General features: G+C 38.2%; 1 protein-coding gene across 2 annotated transcripts in view; it reads right to left on the minus strand.

Annotated features, from left to right (window-relative positions):
* LOC106936914 (anthrax toxin receptor 1-like) overlaps nt 1-16,118 on the minus strand; it is a 30,464-nt gene extending 14,346 nt beyond the window's left edge. Inside the window, exons 1-10 of one of the 2 annotated variants that reach the window (XM_015018171.1) lie at nt 15,951-16,118; nt 14,767-14,838; nt 8,954-9,035; nt 8,801-8,831; nt 8,639-8,712; nt 8,450-8,518; nt 7,344-7,424; nt 6,692-6,752; nt 4,689-4,787; nt 3,947-4,016 (exon numbers count right to left, since the gene is read on the minus strand). In XM_015018171.1, the coding sequence (XP_014873657.1) occupies nt 3,947-4,016; nt 4,689-4,787; nt 6,692-6,752; nt 7,344-7,424; nt 8,450-8,518; nt 8,639-8,712; nt 8,801-8,831; nt 8,954-9,035; nt 14,767-14,838; nt 15,951-16,063 (752 nt within the window). In that variant the 5' untranslated portion in view covers nt 16,064-16,118. Of the gene's footprint in view, nt 1-3,946; nt 4,017-4,688; nt 4,788-6,691; nt 6,753-7,343; nt 7,425-8,449; nt 8,519-8,638; nt 8,713-8,800; nt 8,832-8,953; nt 9,036-10,830; nt 10,903-12,014; nt 12,182-14,766; nt 14,839-15,950 lie in introns of those variants that run through there. The other variant, XM_015018170.1, reaches the window with a different exon arrangement.
* Between the last annotated feature and the right edge of the window lie 1,769 nt (nt 16,119-17,887).

Consider the following 17,887-nt stretch of genomic DNA (forward strand, 5'->3'; position numbering starts at 1 on the left):
CAAAGAGCAAAAACAATCATCTGAGAGCAAATCAAAACAAAATCTTTTTTGAGGCAGAGTTGACAAACTGCAAAACAAAAATAAAATAAAATTTGACGAGGAAATCTTGCTAGCATTTATCCGATCCGATACTGATATTGACTAGGTATCGATATTATCGATATTTGTGGATTGATCTGCCAGCCTCCCATATTTTCATTCTTTGATGCATTTGTTCCAGAAAAAACTCTGCTAGACTTTATGCTGATTTTTGAATATTTTTTTTATGGTTATTATTCGAACTTAAATGCCACTTCTATTAGATGTAACGACAAAGAGTCCCTGAAATGACCCAGATACGCAGAACAACATGTGACATCACACGCAGCAGTAAACATAGATGCTACAGATGTCAGCGTGTGTGCATTAATTATGTAGTTGTCGTGCAGTTGGATTCTTTCTCATCTGTTTTTAACTTCTGATCTCTCCAGTCTGTCACACTTTATTACATGGAAGTCGGAAAAAATGCAACATGGCTGTTCAGATTGCGGTTGCTTTGAAAAACATTAGATATGTATTCAATTTAGGACCAAAGGTCTGGATATGATGAAAACAAAATCTGATTTGTGCTGTTCAAATGGTCACAAATAATTTGACATGGTTTCACATGTGGACAAAAACAAACTTTTTTTTTGCAATGTGAAGTTAAGAGTTTGGCAACACTCCCATGGAATTGGTTAGCATGTAGAGCACGTCTAATGGTTGTTATGGAAACGTGTTTACGTTTCCATAACAAGACACCACTTTTCTAGAACAGTGAGATTTGTACTTTTATTTTTTCTAACTTTCCTTTCCATCCTCACTGTGTGCTGGTGACCTGTGGCCAAAGGAAATATAACTCTATATCCTCTAATATTTCTACCACAGGGAAACAGAAAGTCAAGGATTATTTATTAAACTTTAAATAATCTAATCAAATAAGGATTCTTTATTTATTTGTAAGAAATTTTAGGAAAATCACGTTTTATTGACCTTCCACATTTAATGAATTTAACTTTTTATATGAAATTGTTTCCCTCTGAATAGCAGCACTCAAATGAAAAATTAGATTTTTCAAAATTTCTCAATGTGAGTTACTTTACTATTGGTGCCAATAAATGCAGACAGTAAAATATGTATAAGCTGTAATTTTATGACCGTGCACTTACAGCAATACCAACATGTCCTCCTGTGATACAAAGTTTTTTCACATTAATTCATTGGTTAGTCATACATTTTTAAAATTATTAAGCATTTATATAGATAAACACATGTTAGACATCAAGTGAAACACTCGCCTAATTCTGGCTTAAGGTCGCCTCTTGTTTGGTTTCTATAAATGTAAAGAGCCAATCCTGTTTTCCCCCAGCTCCCCTGCTGAGAACCTTGCATGCTACCAACATGTGGTCCCACACATGAAAGACCTGGCTAGCTGCTACACAGCTTTGATCAGGCAAACCCAGACAAAGAGACAGCTGAATGAAAATAAAAAGCCTTATGGACGGCGGAGGATTTAAAAAAAAAAGAAGTTAATCTGTAGCTAAGACCATAAAAGAAGACAGTCAATAAGAAAAAGGACAGACGGGCAGAAAGATGAGAGAATGCAAAATCCTCCACACAGGTGGTGAAATGGGCAACGGATTAGCTCAGAATCTTCAATCCCTTCGCTGTCTGATTTCCGAGGGCTAGCATGAAGATCTGTTTTTTTTTTTCCCCCCCGACTGCTGTGGGAGAATAAATGTACGGAATTTGTAGCAAAAAGGAATGATTTAGGTTTAAGGTATGTGGAGGGAGAGAAACTGTCCATCTCTCCTCCCCCCTGGTTTCCCTCTGTGTTTATAAAGTCTTTAACGCCGTCCACTCAGACTCGTATTCTGTGGCCCTGAGCTCTTTTCTTCCCATAAAGACTTGGGTCAGAGAGGTTTGCGGATAGTTGATGTTGGAACACGGTTGGGGTCTAAATAAGAGCACAGAAATGTGATGTAGGAGCAAATCTGGTCGCTGCGTAGTTTGCACTGTGCAAACAAATTCCTTCCTGTTGAACGTTTTCGTTAAAACCTGAAAAGTTCAGCGTGTTTTATTAGGATTTTATGTGATGGAGGAACCAAAAGAAGTGGAAGGAAAATGATCCAATTGCCAGTGTTTTAGGCTTCCTTCAGCTTTGTCACTTCTATGAACAACAATGTTCAAGTCTTGCCACAGATTCTTGATTGGATTTAGGTCTGGTCTTTGATTAGGCCACTGAAAAACACGACTATGCTTTGAACGAAACCATTTACTGTGTGTCTTAGCTCACGGTACAATAAAAGCCAAACCTACTCCCTGTTCTTTTTCAGCTCTGGGTTTTCTTCCAGGGTTACGGTGCAGTTTCAGTGCCAAAATTAAGACTACAGTGGACCCAGCAGTGACTGCTTCCTTGTCATAATTATTTCCATTCCAGAGCTAGCTACTGACCTGATTAATGATAAGGTCGACACCGGTAGCTGAGCAGCTGGTGCTGGAAATGAGAAGGAGACTACTCATTTACTTTAGCTTTGAAGATGCTAGTGACTAGCATGCCAAGGCTGGTCAGCTTCTTGACTGCCTTGTTCCTCTCCCGGTCTCTAGCATGGATAGACTAACGTTAGCATAGGAGTTGCTGGGGTTAACCTTTGTAACTAGCATACCTGGTCATCCAGGACTAGTGTTAATGGAAACTTTATCAAGAAAAATGGTCGGCACACAACATCTGTAAGCGTCATAAAATAGATGATTTTACATTTGTTCTTTTGTCAGAGTTTACTGTAATCCAGTATGACACCAAGCATAAACATTCTGTATAATATAGAGATGAAGTTGGCTTCTGATTTGGTGGATGTCTACAGGATGGTTCCTCCTTTCTTTTTATTATTTTTATGACTCTAAACATGTTACAATCACAACAAAATATGTTCCACAAAGTGTTCAACTGTTCAAATTTCACATTTATAAAAGAATAAATAAATACATCTAAAAATTTGCAGGGCATATTCCACCAACATAATATTCAGAGAACAATAAACAATGTCTTCAGATGCTATTTGTCCACTGATATTCTCTAACAAGCAGCTGGATTTATACTGATTGTAATCACACACAGTTGGACTCAGCTGGCAGGTAGTTGGGAGAGGATTTTATTCTTTTTGAAAACAAATGCATGCCACACTTTCAGTGGCTTTCACAGAAATACTCAATAAAATACTCTGAGTTTGTGATTGCAGTTTGGTATCAGGTCCAACATGATTTTTTTCTGAAGAGTCCTAATGTAATATTCTCAAACAACAGCCGTGTCCAAGTAGTTAAAGCTGGTTTGTTGCTAGAAGCCAAAAGCTCTTGGAAAAAAACATCCCCCGTTTCAATATGGCGCCTCCCTTTCACTTTCTAGTTCCTCGAGGAAATGATTTGCTCTTTAGCTGGTAAATGGCCTCACAGACTTGGCTCTATACAAATACCATGCAGAGTGTTTAAGAGTTCTTTTCTTGGCTGGCTGGAAAAGTCAGCGACTACAGCGACCTTTCCTGCCCAAAAGAACTGGCAAGACGTCAGCCGAGACATTTCGTGAGATTTGCAAGTTTTGTCGTCCAGATCCGCCGGTGCCTCACAAAGAGGAATCTGCTCTCGTTTTTTTACTGCTCAGGACAAACGCACAAAGGCTTCGTCCCTGGTGTGAGCTGGCACAGCTGCACCGCCTTTTATATTTTCCTAGAACTATTCTAGGAACTAGAGAATAGGAGTATGACTTCAGATAGAGATCATAAAAACAGCTAATGTATGGCAGATTTCTGATGCACATGTTCCCCTGGCTTTATACAAGGAGGGCAGTGTGCATAATGCAATCTGTCTAAGAAACAGCCCCTTTGCATTAGCAAACCGTAAGAGTTCATGAAGCTATAAAAAGAGAGACACCTACTTTCCAACCTCATCGATGACAGGAGCTGGACACAGTAAGAATGTGTTTTCTACACCAGCAGGCTTTTCATCTAAAGGGCAGAAACACAAGGAGAAATTAGTTTCCTGCAAAGGTATTCACACTCATTGAACACACTAACTAACCCACACTAACCATAATCACATTACAACCACAAATGGGCTGTAAAGGAGCATGAAGCTGCCACCACCATGTTTTACAGTAGGAGTTAGTAGGTGTTGAAGGTGATGTGCAGTGTGTCTTCCACCTGAGCAGCGTGTCTCTCTGCAGCCCTTCCAGAGTTACTGGTCATATCTGTTGCTGTGTCTTGATAGGTTTGCACTTGTAGTATGCTCTATTTACTAAGTAGGTGACTTCTGAAGGCAACTGCTTACACTTTATTTAGGGGTATGAGAGTAAAAGGGGCTGAATACAAATACATGTCGGTCTAACACATAAAATCCTAATAAAATCCACTCAATTCTGTGGTTATAATTTAACCAAAAGTTAAATATCTCAGAAGACATGAACACCATCGCTGTGTTCATGTGAATCTTTTTGAAAGATGAGAATGTTATCTTGTAAATGTAGATCAATGTAGCTATTTTATTTTCAGTATTATACCTTTTGCTACTCAGTGATATAGAAATGAACAGATGTATTGTAGAAAACCAGCTGAACTTTGTTACTGACTGTTCTATTTATAAAAAAAAAAAGCCAACAGGCCCAGAGCGGGTCTACTCACTGACTGTGATGGTATCGTTGATTTTGAAGCTGCAGAGCACCTGGTCGATGTTTCTTGCGTGGAGGAATCCGTTTCCCCTCACCACGGCTTGAAATGTCTCTGGTTGCACAAACATCACGTTTGTCATTTTTATAATATGAAAGATTTCACAAAATATGACTCACTAAGGTAGACACAAATAAACAAAACACAGGGAATCAGCTCCAATAACATGGCAAGCATTTTTCAAGGAGAGCCCTCTGTAGTGAAAGAGGCAAAAGCAAACGCATTGCTGGCAACCAGGACAAGACGATGGGTACGCTTTAATGTTTGAGAGGGGTTCAAACAGGCAAGTAAAACTCCTCTATCTACAACTTTAAAGGTGTAAAAAAACATTTATTTATTTAAACAGCAGCTTCTAGATGGCTAAGTATGGATAGAAAATAGCAAAGAATCTTAATGAACCACATACCTGCTTCTTATCCAGTAGTAAAGGAACTAGAGGCTAATGTGGCTGATAGTAAAATGACTAAAAATTAACAAACGGTCTACCCATCCAATTGTAGCAACTAATCTGAACCATCTGCAGCCTTCCCTGCTGTCAGTAGTAGGCCACCAAAATGATGCAAAGTTACCAGAAACACACAATCTGAACAGGGCTGCTGTGGAACACATTAGCATGGAACAAATCCTTGTTTTACACTGTAAAAAGCATTGTTTACATTTTAAGAGCAACATTTTCTCAAGTAAGAACTACTGTAGTAAAGAAACGTCTGCAATGTTATTTAACTGGGGATGAGCTGTGTGAATACAACATTCCTCACTCTTTAAAAACCACTTTAGCTTTTCCAGATAACAGTACTGAAAATGTCGTCATACTTAACTGGTTATATTTCTTTCATCTTTGTCAGAGAAAACCCTTTGTAAAAAGATTGATGCGATATAACAAGTTGCATCGAGTGTCATGTTGAAAATTTTTCTATCGTGACTACCCTAATATGTAGGCATACTCAGGGTTTCCCCTAGTGTATTATAAGCCTGTTAGGCCACCAGGCTTTACTTGTGCCCCTACCAGGCTAACCACTGCATATTTATTCAAGTCTTTTTAAAATGTTTATATTTTTTAAGGTTTTATAGTTGGTGTTCAGGTATTAATCTTCCAGTTTTTCAATAACATAATTATCAAGTGATATTTTCAAATTTCCTGTCAACTTTAAACATTTTTTAACTCAAAAACATGACGGGCCACTGGATGAATGACTGCCCTAGTGCCCAACCTCCGGGCTTAGCAAGTTTTCTGGGGGAAACTTTGCATATTCTTATATTTTAATGACCATATTGGAGGAGGAACGACAAAAACAGTAACAAAATAAATGAGGCAAGGAAAAAAAAGCATGTTTTCTTAGAGAAGAAGCACAAATCACATGTGATCCAGTATTACAATGTTAAAGGAAACTAACATCATGGGAAAGGAAACAAAATAAATTTCCCTTGGCTAATTATTAAATGGTTTGGTAATTCCCTGTTTCATGGAATACAAAACAGAAGCAGATGCAAAAAACACACTGCTCCTCTGCTTTTACCCTTACAGATATCATTAACCCCAGTTTTCATCTGTTCATTTGAGCTATTTATTATCCGACTTATTTTTCAATAATGGTTTTACGCTCTCTCTCTGTTGGTATTACACTGAAGGATGTCTACTGTACATTTCATCTCCAGTGAAAGATTCCTGTAACTGCAGCGCTGTTCTCACGGTCATTACATTTAATGTGACCCAGTGATGTTACTCCTGCTGTAGTCCCCCATCGAAGCAGATTTCCGGTAAGTGACCCTTCAGGCTGCATGTGGTCATTTTTCAGTCTGGGATAGTCATAAAAGAAGGAAGCCAAACCAAAATGCTTCCTATTGAAATGACCGTAGTTCATGGGTGAATTCAATGATGGCATTGCTCTCATAAACTCAAGAGAGACCCATTTATTGTGTGTATGCCTTTCTGAGAGTGTGTTTTTCCAATTACCCACCTCCAGCACACACACTCGACGGCTCTGCTGCCAATATTTCAATACAGGATTTCTTGATAATCTGAAAAAGTAAAGGCAGCAGTGATTTAGGAACACACATAATAATTGTAATGTGCTTGCAAAATTTAATGGCTTTTATAGAGCTCTTGAAAACTGTTTTGGCACTAAAGCAAAATTTGTCATGTCTCGAGTATCCAAAGCCCTGGGTGGGGGGTGGCGGTCAAAGCTAAATCACCTCCTTAAGATTTTGCCAACCTACATTAGGCTCCAGTGTTTCCTGAGGGATCCCAAAAGATTCACCGCCCCCAGACACTGTTCCTCTACTCCTTAGGGTGACCCAGATGGCATCGCCTCCACTAGTGAGTGTTCTTGTATGTGTAGAGGGGCACCAGGAGGGTTTGCCTCCATCTTTGACTCTTCTTGAACCCCTAGGGTGCCCCAGGTACCCCTGCTCCCTCCTGAACCCCTGTTCCAGGAGGGTTTGCAGCCACCAGAGACTGTTCCTCTGTTCCTTAGGGTGACCAAGGAACACCCTAAGGTGTTCATCTTCTCCACTGACTGTTCTTTTACCTCCCACCCCCTAGATGTCTGAATTCTCAGTGTCACAGTTGGATGTACAGTAGACTTTTACAGTAGAGAGGAGTTAGGTTACCGAGTCGATGACACCCCTAAGGGCAAGGAACCCTCCTAGCACAGGAAACACATGTTCTATGGTGTCCGCAATGGTGGCCAGCTAGAGTTGGTGAGAGAGAAAGACAAAAAAGAACATGCAAAGAGGAAAGTGATGAACAAATGAAGAAAATGACTTTTTAAGAAAATATTTATTTTAAAAAAACCTTCAAAAACAGATACTCACTCAGAAAATCAATATTTATAACAAGCCTACACTGGTTTGTTAATCGAACATCAATACAGTATCTACAAATCTTCTCACTGATTTACTATTGTTTGTCAGTAGAAGGAGCTATAGCAACAATTGTACCTATATCCTCAAAACCATAAATTATTGTATCAAAACTAAATTTATGGTCTAAAGTCCATTACTGTCTGGGTCTCTTTCAACTATTGAAATAAATTTGCACCTATTGTTGGAACTTGTGCTTTTATTTGGAAACAATACTGTATTACATAATAATGCTTGGTGGTTATGAAGTTTTTTTTTCAATTTAGAGGCACAAAAAATATAACTTGTGCTAAACTTAGAACATCTGATTAGATTTGGGAAATTTTCCTTTTCTTTTTCATTTAAGCAACTGCTGCAAATCTATGGTCAATTAATTATTGTAGCTACCGTTCTCAGTGGAAAGAATTATTAGTTGAAAGTACTTCTTAGCTCAGTGCTGGCTGAGAAGTAGAAGGCAGTAAAAGCACCCCACCATAAAAGGCTTTTTCAAGCATCCAAAGACACCGTTAGGAAAAACTCAGGAAAACAGAAAAACTCTCAAGTCCAAAAACACCTTTCTCAAGTAATTTATTTTAATCTACCTTCATCTGTATTGAACTTTACTTTTTCAATTTATGAAGTGCTGAGTCTATAAAGCTGACTGAACCGTTCCTATGCCACTTCAGTGGCTAGTATGGGTTCGTTTTGGCCAATGATGTATTAAGTCCACCTGGTTGAGACCATGTTTGTGGGAAATGTGCCTGGGTTTGGACTGCTAACAGAGGCTTGGACCCCTTCACAACTGCTTGCTATTCTAATTTTCTTTTTATATTAGAGTCACTTTAGAGGAGAGCCTCATCTTACAACTTCCTTACCTGTGTTTCATTAAAGTCTTTGACACCAACACAGTACACGATCGCTCCCAGACGTCTGGCTTCCTCTGCCTGTCGGAAGAGTACAGACAAAAAGTCATATGAGGACAGAACTCGTCTCTCCAGGTTAGCTCTTTGTGGTAGTTCCTGATTGAAGATAGTTGGATATTAGACAGAGTACGGATTTCTTACCTGCTGTTGTGCATCGAAGAGCTGCTGCTCTTGCAGGTCACCATCTGTCAGAGCGATGATCACACTGGCTGTCCCTGAAAGATATGAGCAAAGAGCCATAACTTTAAGATTCAAAGTAAACTGCAGAAATGTATGACGACACTGAAGACGTCAGCTACTCACCAAAGTTTTCCTTGCGTATCTGGTCGTTTGCCTTTAAGCAGACAGACATGTTCTTTGTTAGAGGAGATTTTAGCAGGCAGTCCTAAAAAGCTTTTAATTTGTCCTGAATTACTTATTGTGTGTTTTAATGTGTGTGTTACAATGCCTGCTTACACTCTGCAGCCCCAGGTCCATCAGAGTATCCCCACCAGGTTTCTCTTTCCTCAGAGCATTCAGGCCCTTTTGGATAGTCACTCTGTAGAGCAGAAAAACAGCTGGGGTCAAATCGCAAAGTTAATCATGTACTTTTCCTGTGAAATAGTTAAATATTCTGTCTGTTGTTTTGTCTGCAGTTTCTTGCTTTTGCAACTAGGAATCATTTAAATTTCATTTTGGAAATGATTGGTTTGTTAAATGATCTAAGTGTATTTATCAGGTATTCCTGTGGCCCCGCTTTGCATAGCCAGTATTTTTTAAACAAGAAGCGTTGTCAAGCAGATGCCTAGTAGAATTGTATTTTGGACACCATTTTTTAAATCTGAAAACAGAATAGATTTATTATACCTTTATACTGACACAATCAATCAATATTAAGGTTTAATAATAATGATAAAATATTATATTATTACAGTCTGGAAATTTTAGGTAATTTTTCCAACTTTTTTTCAATTTGGTGTTGACTAACTTTCAATTAATCATCAAGTCATTTCAATGCTTTTACAGTCTTGCTGCTAAGCTAATACTAGCATGTTAACTCAATTTTAATGAGCACTAGGCAGAAACTCTGCTTGAAATGAAATATCTGTTGCTATCAGGAGAGCTGGATAGAGATTGCAGCATCCACAAGTATTACACAGTAGCAATAATAATGTAGACCATGTGATATTAATTGAAATCTTAATTTACTGCATATACATGGCACTGATGTTAATTTTTTGTCATAGTGGAAACTTTGTAAGCAAAGGCTGATTCGTAAATGACTTTTTTAAGAAAACATAGTTGGCATATATAATCTGTATGTCCAGTCAATTGCAATCAGTTGGTAAAATGTGGTAGAGAATTGGAAAATTAGGTTTTTGTAAAAAATTTTTACAGCAATATTTTCTGATGTTTTCGAGGTAGTTTTCACCGTCACTTGTTTGCAACATATATGGTTACAACTTCGTCTAACAATTTAGACGTTTACTTAAATATTTAACTACACCTATTGAGACATTTAGCTAAATGTTAAAGCAACCACCTAGCAAGATAGACAAAAAAATCCTTTAAATTTTGAGTGTGTAACTTTACACACTGTGCCACATGTTATAACATGTAAAAGCTTTAGTGCTTTAACCTTCACTAGCAGCAAACTTTGTAGAAAAAAATGTTTTCCATAAAAAAAAATAAAATAGAACTTTAAAGGCTCACATAAAAACGAACCAGATGTGATTTTGGAGCCGATCGTGGAGTTTTACCGTAGAGGAAATACAGCATGATTTTTAACTGGCAAGTTTAACCACTGGCTAGCTATAATATTACTTCAGCCTCTTTGTGCGGTTCGATGTTTTAACAACCTGGACGAGTTCACCGCAAACACTGTAAGGGTCGAGGGATCGGCACAAACTGTCCACACAAACTGGGGACAATGACGGAGCTTGGGAGTGAAATCTGCCATCAATCTGTCATTTGCGTTTCCCAGCTTAAAAGAGGGGATTTTCTGATGAGTTCAAGTTGTAGAGCTGACCTTTAAAATAGAGGAAGTAGTAGGGGAAAAAGAACAGTGTAGAAAATATAAATGACCTAGTTTATCCGTCAGAGGGAGAGGTAAATTCATGTTTTTTTTGTTTGTTTTTTTAAAGGGGGGATTTCTGCTCCTCCTCTAGTAGTTTGACATCTCAGAGATCTTTAATTACAACCTCACATTGTGCCAGCATGTGAAAAAGGAAACAACGTCCTCAGCGATGGACACAGTCTGCTTTTAATTGCTTTTATATAACAGTTACAGTTAATCCCAGTAAATGAATTTCTATTAAAATATTACCAGTGAAATTAGAGCCAAGTGAAATCACCTGTTTTCTGTTAGCTTCATGATGGTGGACGCTCTGGAGCTGAATGTTATGAAGGACATCCTCAGCATGGGACTGGAACGGGGAAGGGAAGAGAAAAAAAACAAAACGTTAGAATATATAAACACACAGAGCAGTTAGCTGTGGAACAAACCGTGCCAACAATCTGAGTATGATGTCACCGACAGAAAGATTCATGTGTTTTCTTGCTGCTTTCCTCAAACAGACCTGTTTTTGAAGAACTGCTGGATTTATACTGAAATTAAAAGCTCTATTTACAAATGAGGTGTGGTCTGACATTTGCGGTTGGAATGGGACAAAACATGAAAAATTTTAAGGAGCATAATTGTGCAAGTCACTCTGAATATACAGGAATACAATGATAACATGGACAGAGTTGTACCAGAGGGCAGGAACCAAACCCCCAGTGACAGGCAGTGACCTAGTTTTGATATGAAAACTATGTCACAGCATCTCAACATGTGAATTTGTGTTTATTTGTAGATGAAGTCTGTTTGGGGAAAGTTTTGCTGATAGGTTCCAAGCCTGCGAGGTGGACGCGGTATTGTTTATGACAGACGGCAAGCTAAAGGATTGTTGTTGTTCGTGCTTCTCCGTCGTGTTTATTTAAAGATGAAACTTTGGGGGAAGAACAGATCTCTGCTCTAAATGGATCCTTCGGCCAAGGAGAAACGAGGAGGTAGTATTTGGCAAAAACAAAGCAGGAAAAAAAAAAGAAAGGAAAAAAGACGGCCCAAAATCTGTACGGCTTGTTTTTAATGTGTGAATTTAAATTTATTAAATGATTTATTGAACAAAAACAAGTTGAATTCGTTGAACAGAATCTTTAGACAAATGTTAGGATATAAACCCAATACTGCTTATTGTATTTAAGGCCCCAAAACCTCCAGTGTCTGAAAGCAACCAAACCAACAAGAGGCGTTGGTTTGAATTGGTCTGTATTTATTTGCTGGTGTGGGAGGTATAACGTTTTGTTTACCAAGTTAGTAAGGTGTGTTTTCCTGTAACAATAGATTCTTTAACCAGGAAGTCAGTAGCTGTCAGGACACCAACAATGAAGTTTTACACATTGGCTACCCACCAATTAAACCCTGTTTAATGCTTCTCTGCCGGCTTACTTTAACAAGACTATGCGATCGCGGACATGCTTGTGAAGAATCTCTTACCTTTTAAACTTCTCTGCCAAGTTCTTCACGAATTCAAAGATTTCATTCCAGTGGCCAATCACACTGCCAGACCTGCAGAACGGGAGAGCACAAATGAATGTGAGAAACATCATAAAGTTTTCTCTGTATCTCTACGTAGGCGATAACTTCCATATACTCCACAGCTACCTCATACTATTGTAAGATGTGTCTTACCAAAGCAGCACTGGGAACCACAAAAATAGTTCACTTTAAGCCATCGAACAGACTGAGCTCCATATGGCAAAGCGTTTAAACAGGAAAATTACAGCGTGGCTGGCCAAGAGCAACTGAGGCTCAAAACATCCACAGTGTAAAGAACAAGCTGGAAATATGCAAGGAGAAACACAATGGTCAAATATTTCACTTTAAGTCAAACTATTGTTATGGCTTCCTTTTTTTTGTACAAGTTGTCAAAGCATGTCGGAAAGTTGGAGGTCACAGAGCGACCCCAATGTCAAATCCAATATGATCGCCATGTTTGTAAAACGTAGCAAAGGTTGCAGAAATATTTGATTGTATCTCATTGCCACACATAGTTCAAGACAAGCTGTTTGTGAAAATGTACCTTTAGTCTTTGAATGCTGAAAAATAAATAAAAAAAACAACAAAAGAAAAAACCTTTGATGTCGATTTATCACTACAACTAGTTTGCCACGTCACTTAGCACAACAACTAGCGAAGTTGCTTGTTTTTTGACTTGCGGTTGTTGATGAGAGTAGTTCCAGTACAGGAGTAAAGTTCCAACTTGCATTAATACAGCTAACAACAAATGAATTTGACTTACTCATTACATTTTATCAAACATTTAGCAGCTATGATTGACAAAACATAAAACTAACAGCTACAAAAGTAAGCTAGCTGTCACTAGACTTTAAAAGAAACAGTATCAACTTTGAATTTTAGCTGTTTAAGTACACAAGGAAATCTTGTGTAGCATCATAATTAGCGTGAACCACATTAGCTGCCAGCTACACATAGAGAAAAGAGGCAAGTAATTAAATCTAGGGTCTAATTTAGCAGCTCCCTTTATCACCAAAAAGGCGCCTGAAGGCTGAGTAAATAGGAGCTAGTCTCCCCAGGAAAGCTTCTATAAAACCGGACTGTTACGAAACGTCTCCCTGAGAGGCGGCCTACATTTCCTCTGTCCAGACTAGCTCTGTGAGTTTGCAGCAGTTTTATTAGCTGAGAGCCTTACAGGAAGGGGCAAACGGACCACCTGTTAACTAACTAACGAGGTGGAGATTAAGAGTTGTGAAACAAACAAAGCGACCAAATTCGAAGAGTGAAAGAAAAGAAGGCGTTAGGCTGTGTAGAGAGTAGNTTAGGTAATTTTTCCAACTTTTTTTCAATTTGGTGTTGACTAACTTTCAATTAATCATCAAGTCATTTCAATGCTTTTACAGTCTTGCTGCTAAGCTAATACTAGCATGTTAACTCAATTTTAATGAGCACTAGGCAGAAACTCTGCTTGAAATGAAATATCTGTTGCTATCAGGAGAGCTGGATAGAGATTGCAGCATCCACAAGTATTACACAGTAGCAATAATAATGTAGACCATGTGATATTAATTGAAATCTTAATTTACTGCATATACATGGCACTGATGTTAATTTTTTGTCATAGTGGAAACTTTGTAAGCAAAGGCTGATTCGTAAATGACTTTTTTAAGAAAACATAGTTGGCATATATAATCTGTATGTCCAGTCAATTGCAATCAGTTGGTAAAATGTGGTAGAGAATTGGAAAATTAGGTTTTTGTAAAAAATTTTTACAGCAATATTTTCTGATGTTTTCGAGGTAGTTTTCACCGTCACTTGTTTGCAACATATATGGTTACAACTTCGTCTAACAATTTAGACGTTTACTTAAATATTTAACTACACCTATTGAGACATTTAGCTAAATGTTAAAGCAACCACCTAGCAAGATAGACAAAAAAATCCTTTAAATTTTGAGTGTGTAACTTTACACACTGTGCCACATGTTATAACATGTAAAAGCTTTAGTGCTTTAACCTTCACTAGCAGCAAACTTTGTAGAAAAAAATGTTTTCCATAAAAAAAAATAAAATAGAACTTTAAAGGCTCACATAAAAACGAACCAGATGTGATTTTGGAGCCGATCGTGGAGTTTTACCGTAGAGGAAATACAGCATGATTTTTAACTGGCAAGTTTAACCACTGGCTAGCTATAATATTACTTCAGCCTCTTTGTGCGGTTCGATGTTTTAACAACCTGGACGAGTTCACCGCAAACACTGTAAGGGTCGAGGGATCGGCACAAACTGTCCACACAAACTGGGGACAATGACGGAGCTTGGGAGTGAAATCTGCCATCAATCTGTCATTTGCGTTTCCCAGCTTAAAAGAGGGGATTTTCTGATGAGTTCAAGTTGTAGAGCTGACCTTTAAAATAGAGGAAGTAGTAGGGGAAAAAGAACAGTGTAGAAAATATAAATGACCTAGTTTATCCGTCAGAGGGAGAGGTAAATTCATGTTTTTTTTGTTTGTTTTTTTAAAGGGGGGATTTCTGCTCCTCCTCTAGTAGTTTGACATCTCAGAGATCTTTAATTACAACCTCACATTGTGCCAGCATGTGAAAAAGGAAACAACGTCCTCAGCGATGGACACAGTCTGCTTTTAATTGCTTTTATATAACAGTTACAGTTAATCCCAGTAAATGAATTTCTATTAAAATATTACCAGTGAAATTAGAGCCAAGTGAAATCACCTGTTTTCTGTTAGCTTCATGATGGTGGACGCTCTGGAGCTGAATGTTATGAAGGACATCCTCAGCATGGGACTGGAACGGGGAAGGGAAGAGAAAAAAAACAAAACGTTAGAATATATAAACACACAGAGCAGTTAGCTGTGGAACAAACCGTGCCAACAATCTGAGTATGATGTCACCGACAGAAAGATTCATGTGTTTTCTTGCTGCTTTCCTCAAACAGACCTGTTTTTGAAGAACTGCTGGATTTATACTGAAATTAAAAGCTCTATTTACAAATGAGGTGTGGTCTGACATTTGCGGTTGGAATGGGACAAAACATGAAAAATTTTAAGGAGCATAATTGTGCAAGTCACTCTGAATATACAGGAATACAATGATAACATGGACAGAGTTGTACCAGAGGGCAGGAACCAAACCCCCAGTGACAGGCAGTGACCTAGTTTTGATATGAAAACTATGTCACAGCATCTCAACATGTGAATTTGTGTTTATTTGTAGATGAAGTCTGTTTGGGGAAAGTTTTGCTGATAGGTTCCAAGCCTGCGAGGTGGACGCGGTATTGTTTATGACAGACGGCAAGCTAAAGGATTGTTGTTGTTCGTGCTTCTCCGTCGTGTTTATTTAAAGATGAAACTTTGGGGGAAGAACAGATCTCTGCTCTAAATGGATCCTTCGGCCAAGGAGAAACGAGGAGGTAGTATTTGGCAAAAACAAAGCAGGAAAAAAAAAAGAAAGGAAAAAAGACGGCCCAAAATCTGTACGGCTTGTTTTTAATGTGTGAATTTAAATTTATTAAATGATTTATTGAACAAAAACAAGTTGAATTCGTTGAACAGAATCTTTAGACAAATGTTAGGATATAAACCCAATACTGCTTATTGTATTTAAGGCCCCAAAACCTCCAGTGTCTGAAAGCAACCAAACCAACAAGAGGCGTTGGTTTGAATTGGTCTGTATTTATTTGCAGGTGTGGGAGGTATAACGTTTTGTTTACCAAGTTAGTAAGGTGTGTTTTCCTGTAACAATAGATTCTTTAACCAGGAAGTCAGTAGCTGTCAGGACACCAACAATGAAGTTTTACACATTGGCTACCCACCAATTAAACCCTGTTTAATGCTTCTCTGCCGGCTTACTTTAACAAGACTATGCGATCGCGGACATGCTTGTGAAGAATCTCTTACCTTTTAAACTTCTCTGCCAAGTTCTTCACGAATTCAAAGATTTCATTCCAGTGGCCAATCACACTGCCAGACCTGCAGAACGGGAGAGCACAAATGAATGTGAGAAACATCATAAAGTTTTCTCTGTATCTCTACGTAGGCGATAACTTCCATATACTCCACAGCTACCTCATACTATTGTAAGATGTGTCTTACCAAAGCAGCACTGGGAACCACAAAAATAGTTCACTTTAAGCCATCGAACAGACTGAGCTCCATATGGCAAAGCGTTTAAACAGGAAAATTACAGCGTGGCTGGCCAAGAGCAACTGAGGCTCAAAACATCCACAGTGTAAAGAACAAGCTGGAAATATGCAAGGAGAAACACAATGGTCAAATATTTCACTTTAAGTCAAACTATTGTTATGGCTTCCTTTTTTTTGTACAAGTTGTCAAAGCATGTCGGAAAGTTGGAGGTCACAGAGCGACCCCAATGTCAAATCCAATATGATCGCCATGTTTGTAAAACGTAGCAAAGGTTGCAGAAATATTTGATTGTATCTCATTGCCACACATAGTTCAAGACAAGCTGTTTGTGAAAATGTACCTTTAGTCTTTGAATGCTGAAAAATAAATAAAAAAAACAACAAAAGAAAAAACCTTTGATGTCGATTTATCACTACAACTAGTTTGCCACGTCACTTAGCACAACAACTAGCGAAGTTGCTTGTTTTTTGACTTGCGGTTGTTGATGAGAGTAGTTCCAGTACAGGAGTAAAGTTCCAACTTGCATTAATACAGCTAACAACAAATGAATTTGACTTACTCATTACATTTTATCAAACATTTAGCAGCTATGATTGACAAAACATAAAACTAACAGCTACAAAAGTAAGCTAGCTGTCACTAGACTTTAAAAGAAACAGTATCAACTTTGAATTTTAGCTGTTTAAGTACACAAGGAAATCTTGTGTAGCATCATAATTAGCGTGAACCACATTAGCTGCCAGCTACACATAGAGAAAAGAGGCAAGTAATTAAATCTAGGGTCTAATTTAGCAGCTCCCTTTATCACCAAAAAGGCGCCTGAAGGCTGAGTAAATAGGAGCTAGTCTCCCCAGGAAAGCTTCTATAAAACCGGACTGTTACGAAACGTCTCCCTGAGAGGCGGCCTACATTTCCTCTGTCCAGACTAGCTCTGTGAGTTTGCAGCAGTTTTATTAGCTGAGAGCCTTACAGGAAGGGGCAAACGGACCACCTGTTAACTAACTAACGAGGTGGAGATTAAGAGTTGTGAAACAAACAAAGCGACCAAATTCGAAGAGTGAAAGAAAAGAAGGCGTTAGGCTGTGTAGAGAGTAGCTTACGTAACCACATTAAGCAAAGCTTAGCTAAGCAGAACTGCTTTGTTAGAAAGTAAAACTGTTCACACACTTTCAGACGACATGCCAGACAGAGTGTGTTCTTGTGAAAGAATAGAACTGTGTTAGTTACATCAATCCCATTTTGATTATTTTACACCAATAATTAAAAAAACCTGAATGTTTCAGACTAAACTAGGACCATGCTAGGTTGTTTTAGTCATTGAACCTCTTGTAATATCCCTCCAAAGACGTGAGCACATTCAGGGCTTTCATATTTGCTTCACATTTGGTTTCTCTTTATGCAGATGACATTACTTTTTATTTCAAACTCCCTTATGTGTTTTTTTTAACTGCCTCTGCTTTTATTACTTAACTACTTTGCTTCCTTTTCAAATTAAACATTAAGTCTGCACAAAAGTGAACAAAAAAGTTCTTAAACTGGAGCTTTGTGACTTCACCTTTACAACAGTCACATATGAGTTTACCTTCCTAAGATTCACAGTAGCAAAAACGACAAACATTTTCTTAAAATCGATTTTACCTCTTAAATAAAGTCAAATTGAGGCTGTGGCAACGGTCACCCTGACATACAAC

This window comes from Poecilia latipinna, unplaced genomic scaffold, assembly GCF_001443285.1.
Source record: "Poecilia latipinna isolate Pla-1442-1.1 unplaced genomic scaffold, P_latipinna-1.0 Scaffold2240, whole genome shotgun sequence".
Lineage (NCBI taxonomy): Eukaryota > Metazoa > Chordata > Actinopteri > Cyprinodontiformes > Poeciliidae > Poecilia > Poecilia latipinna.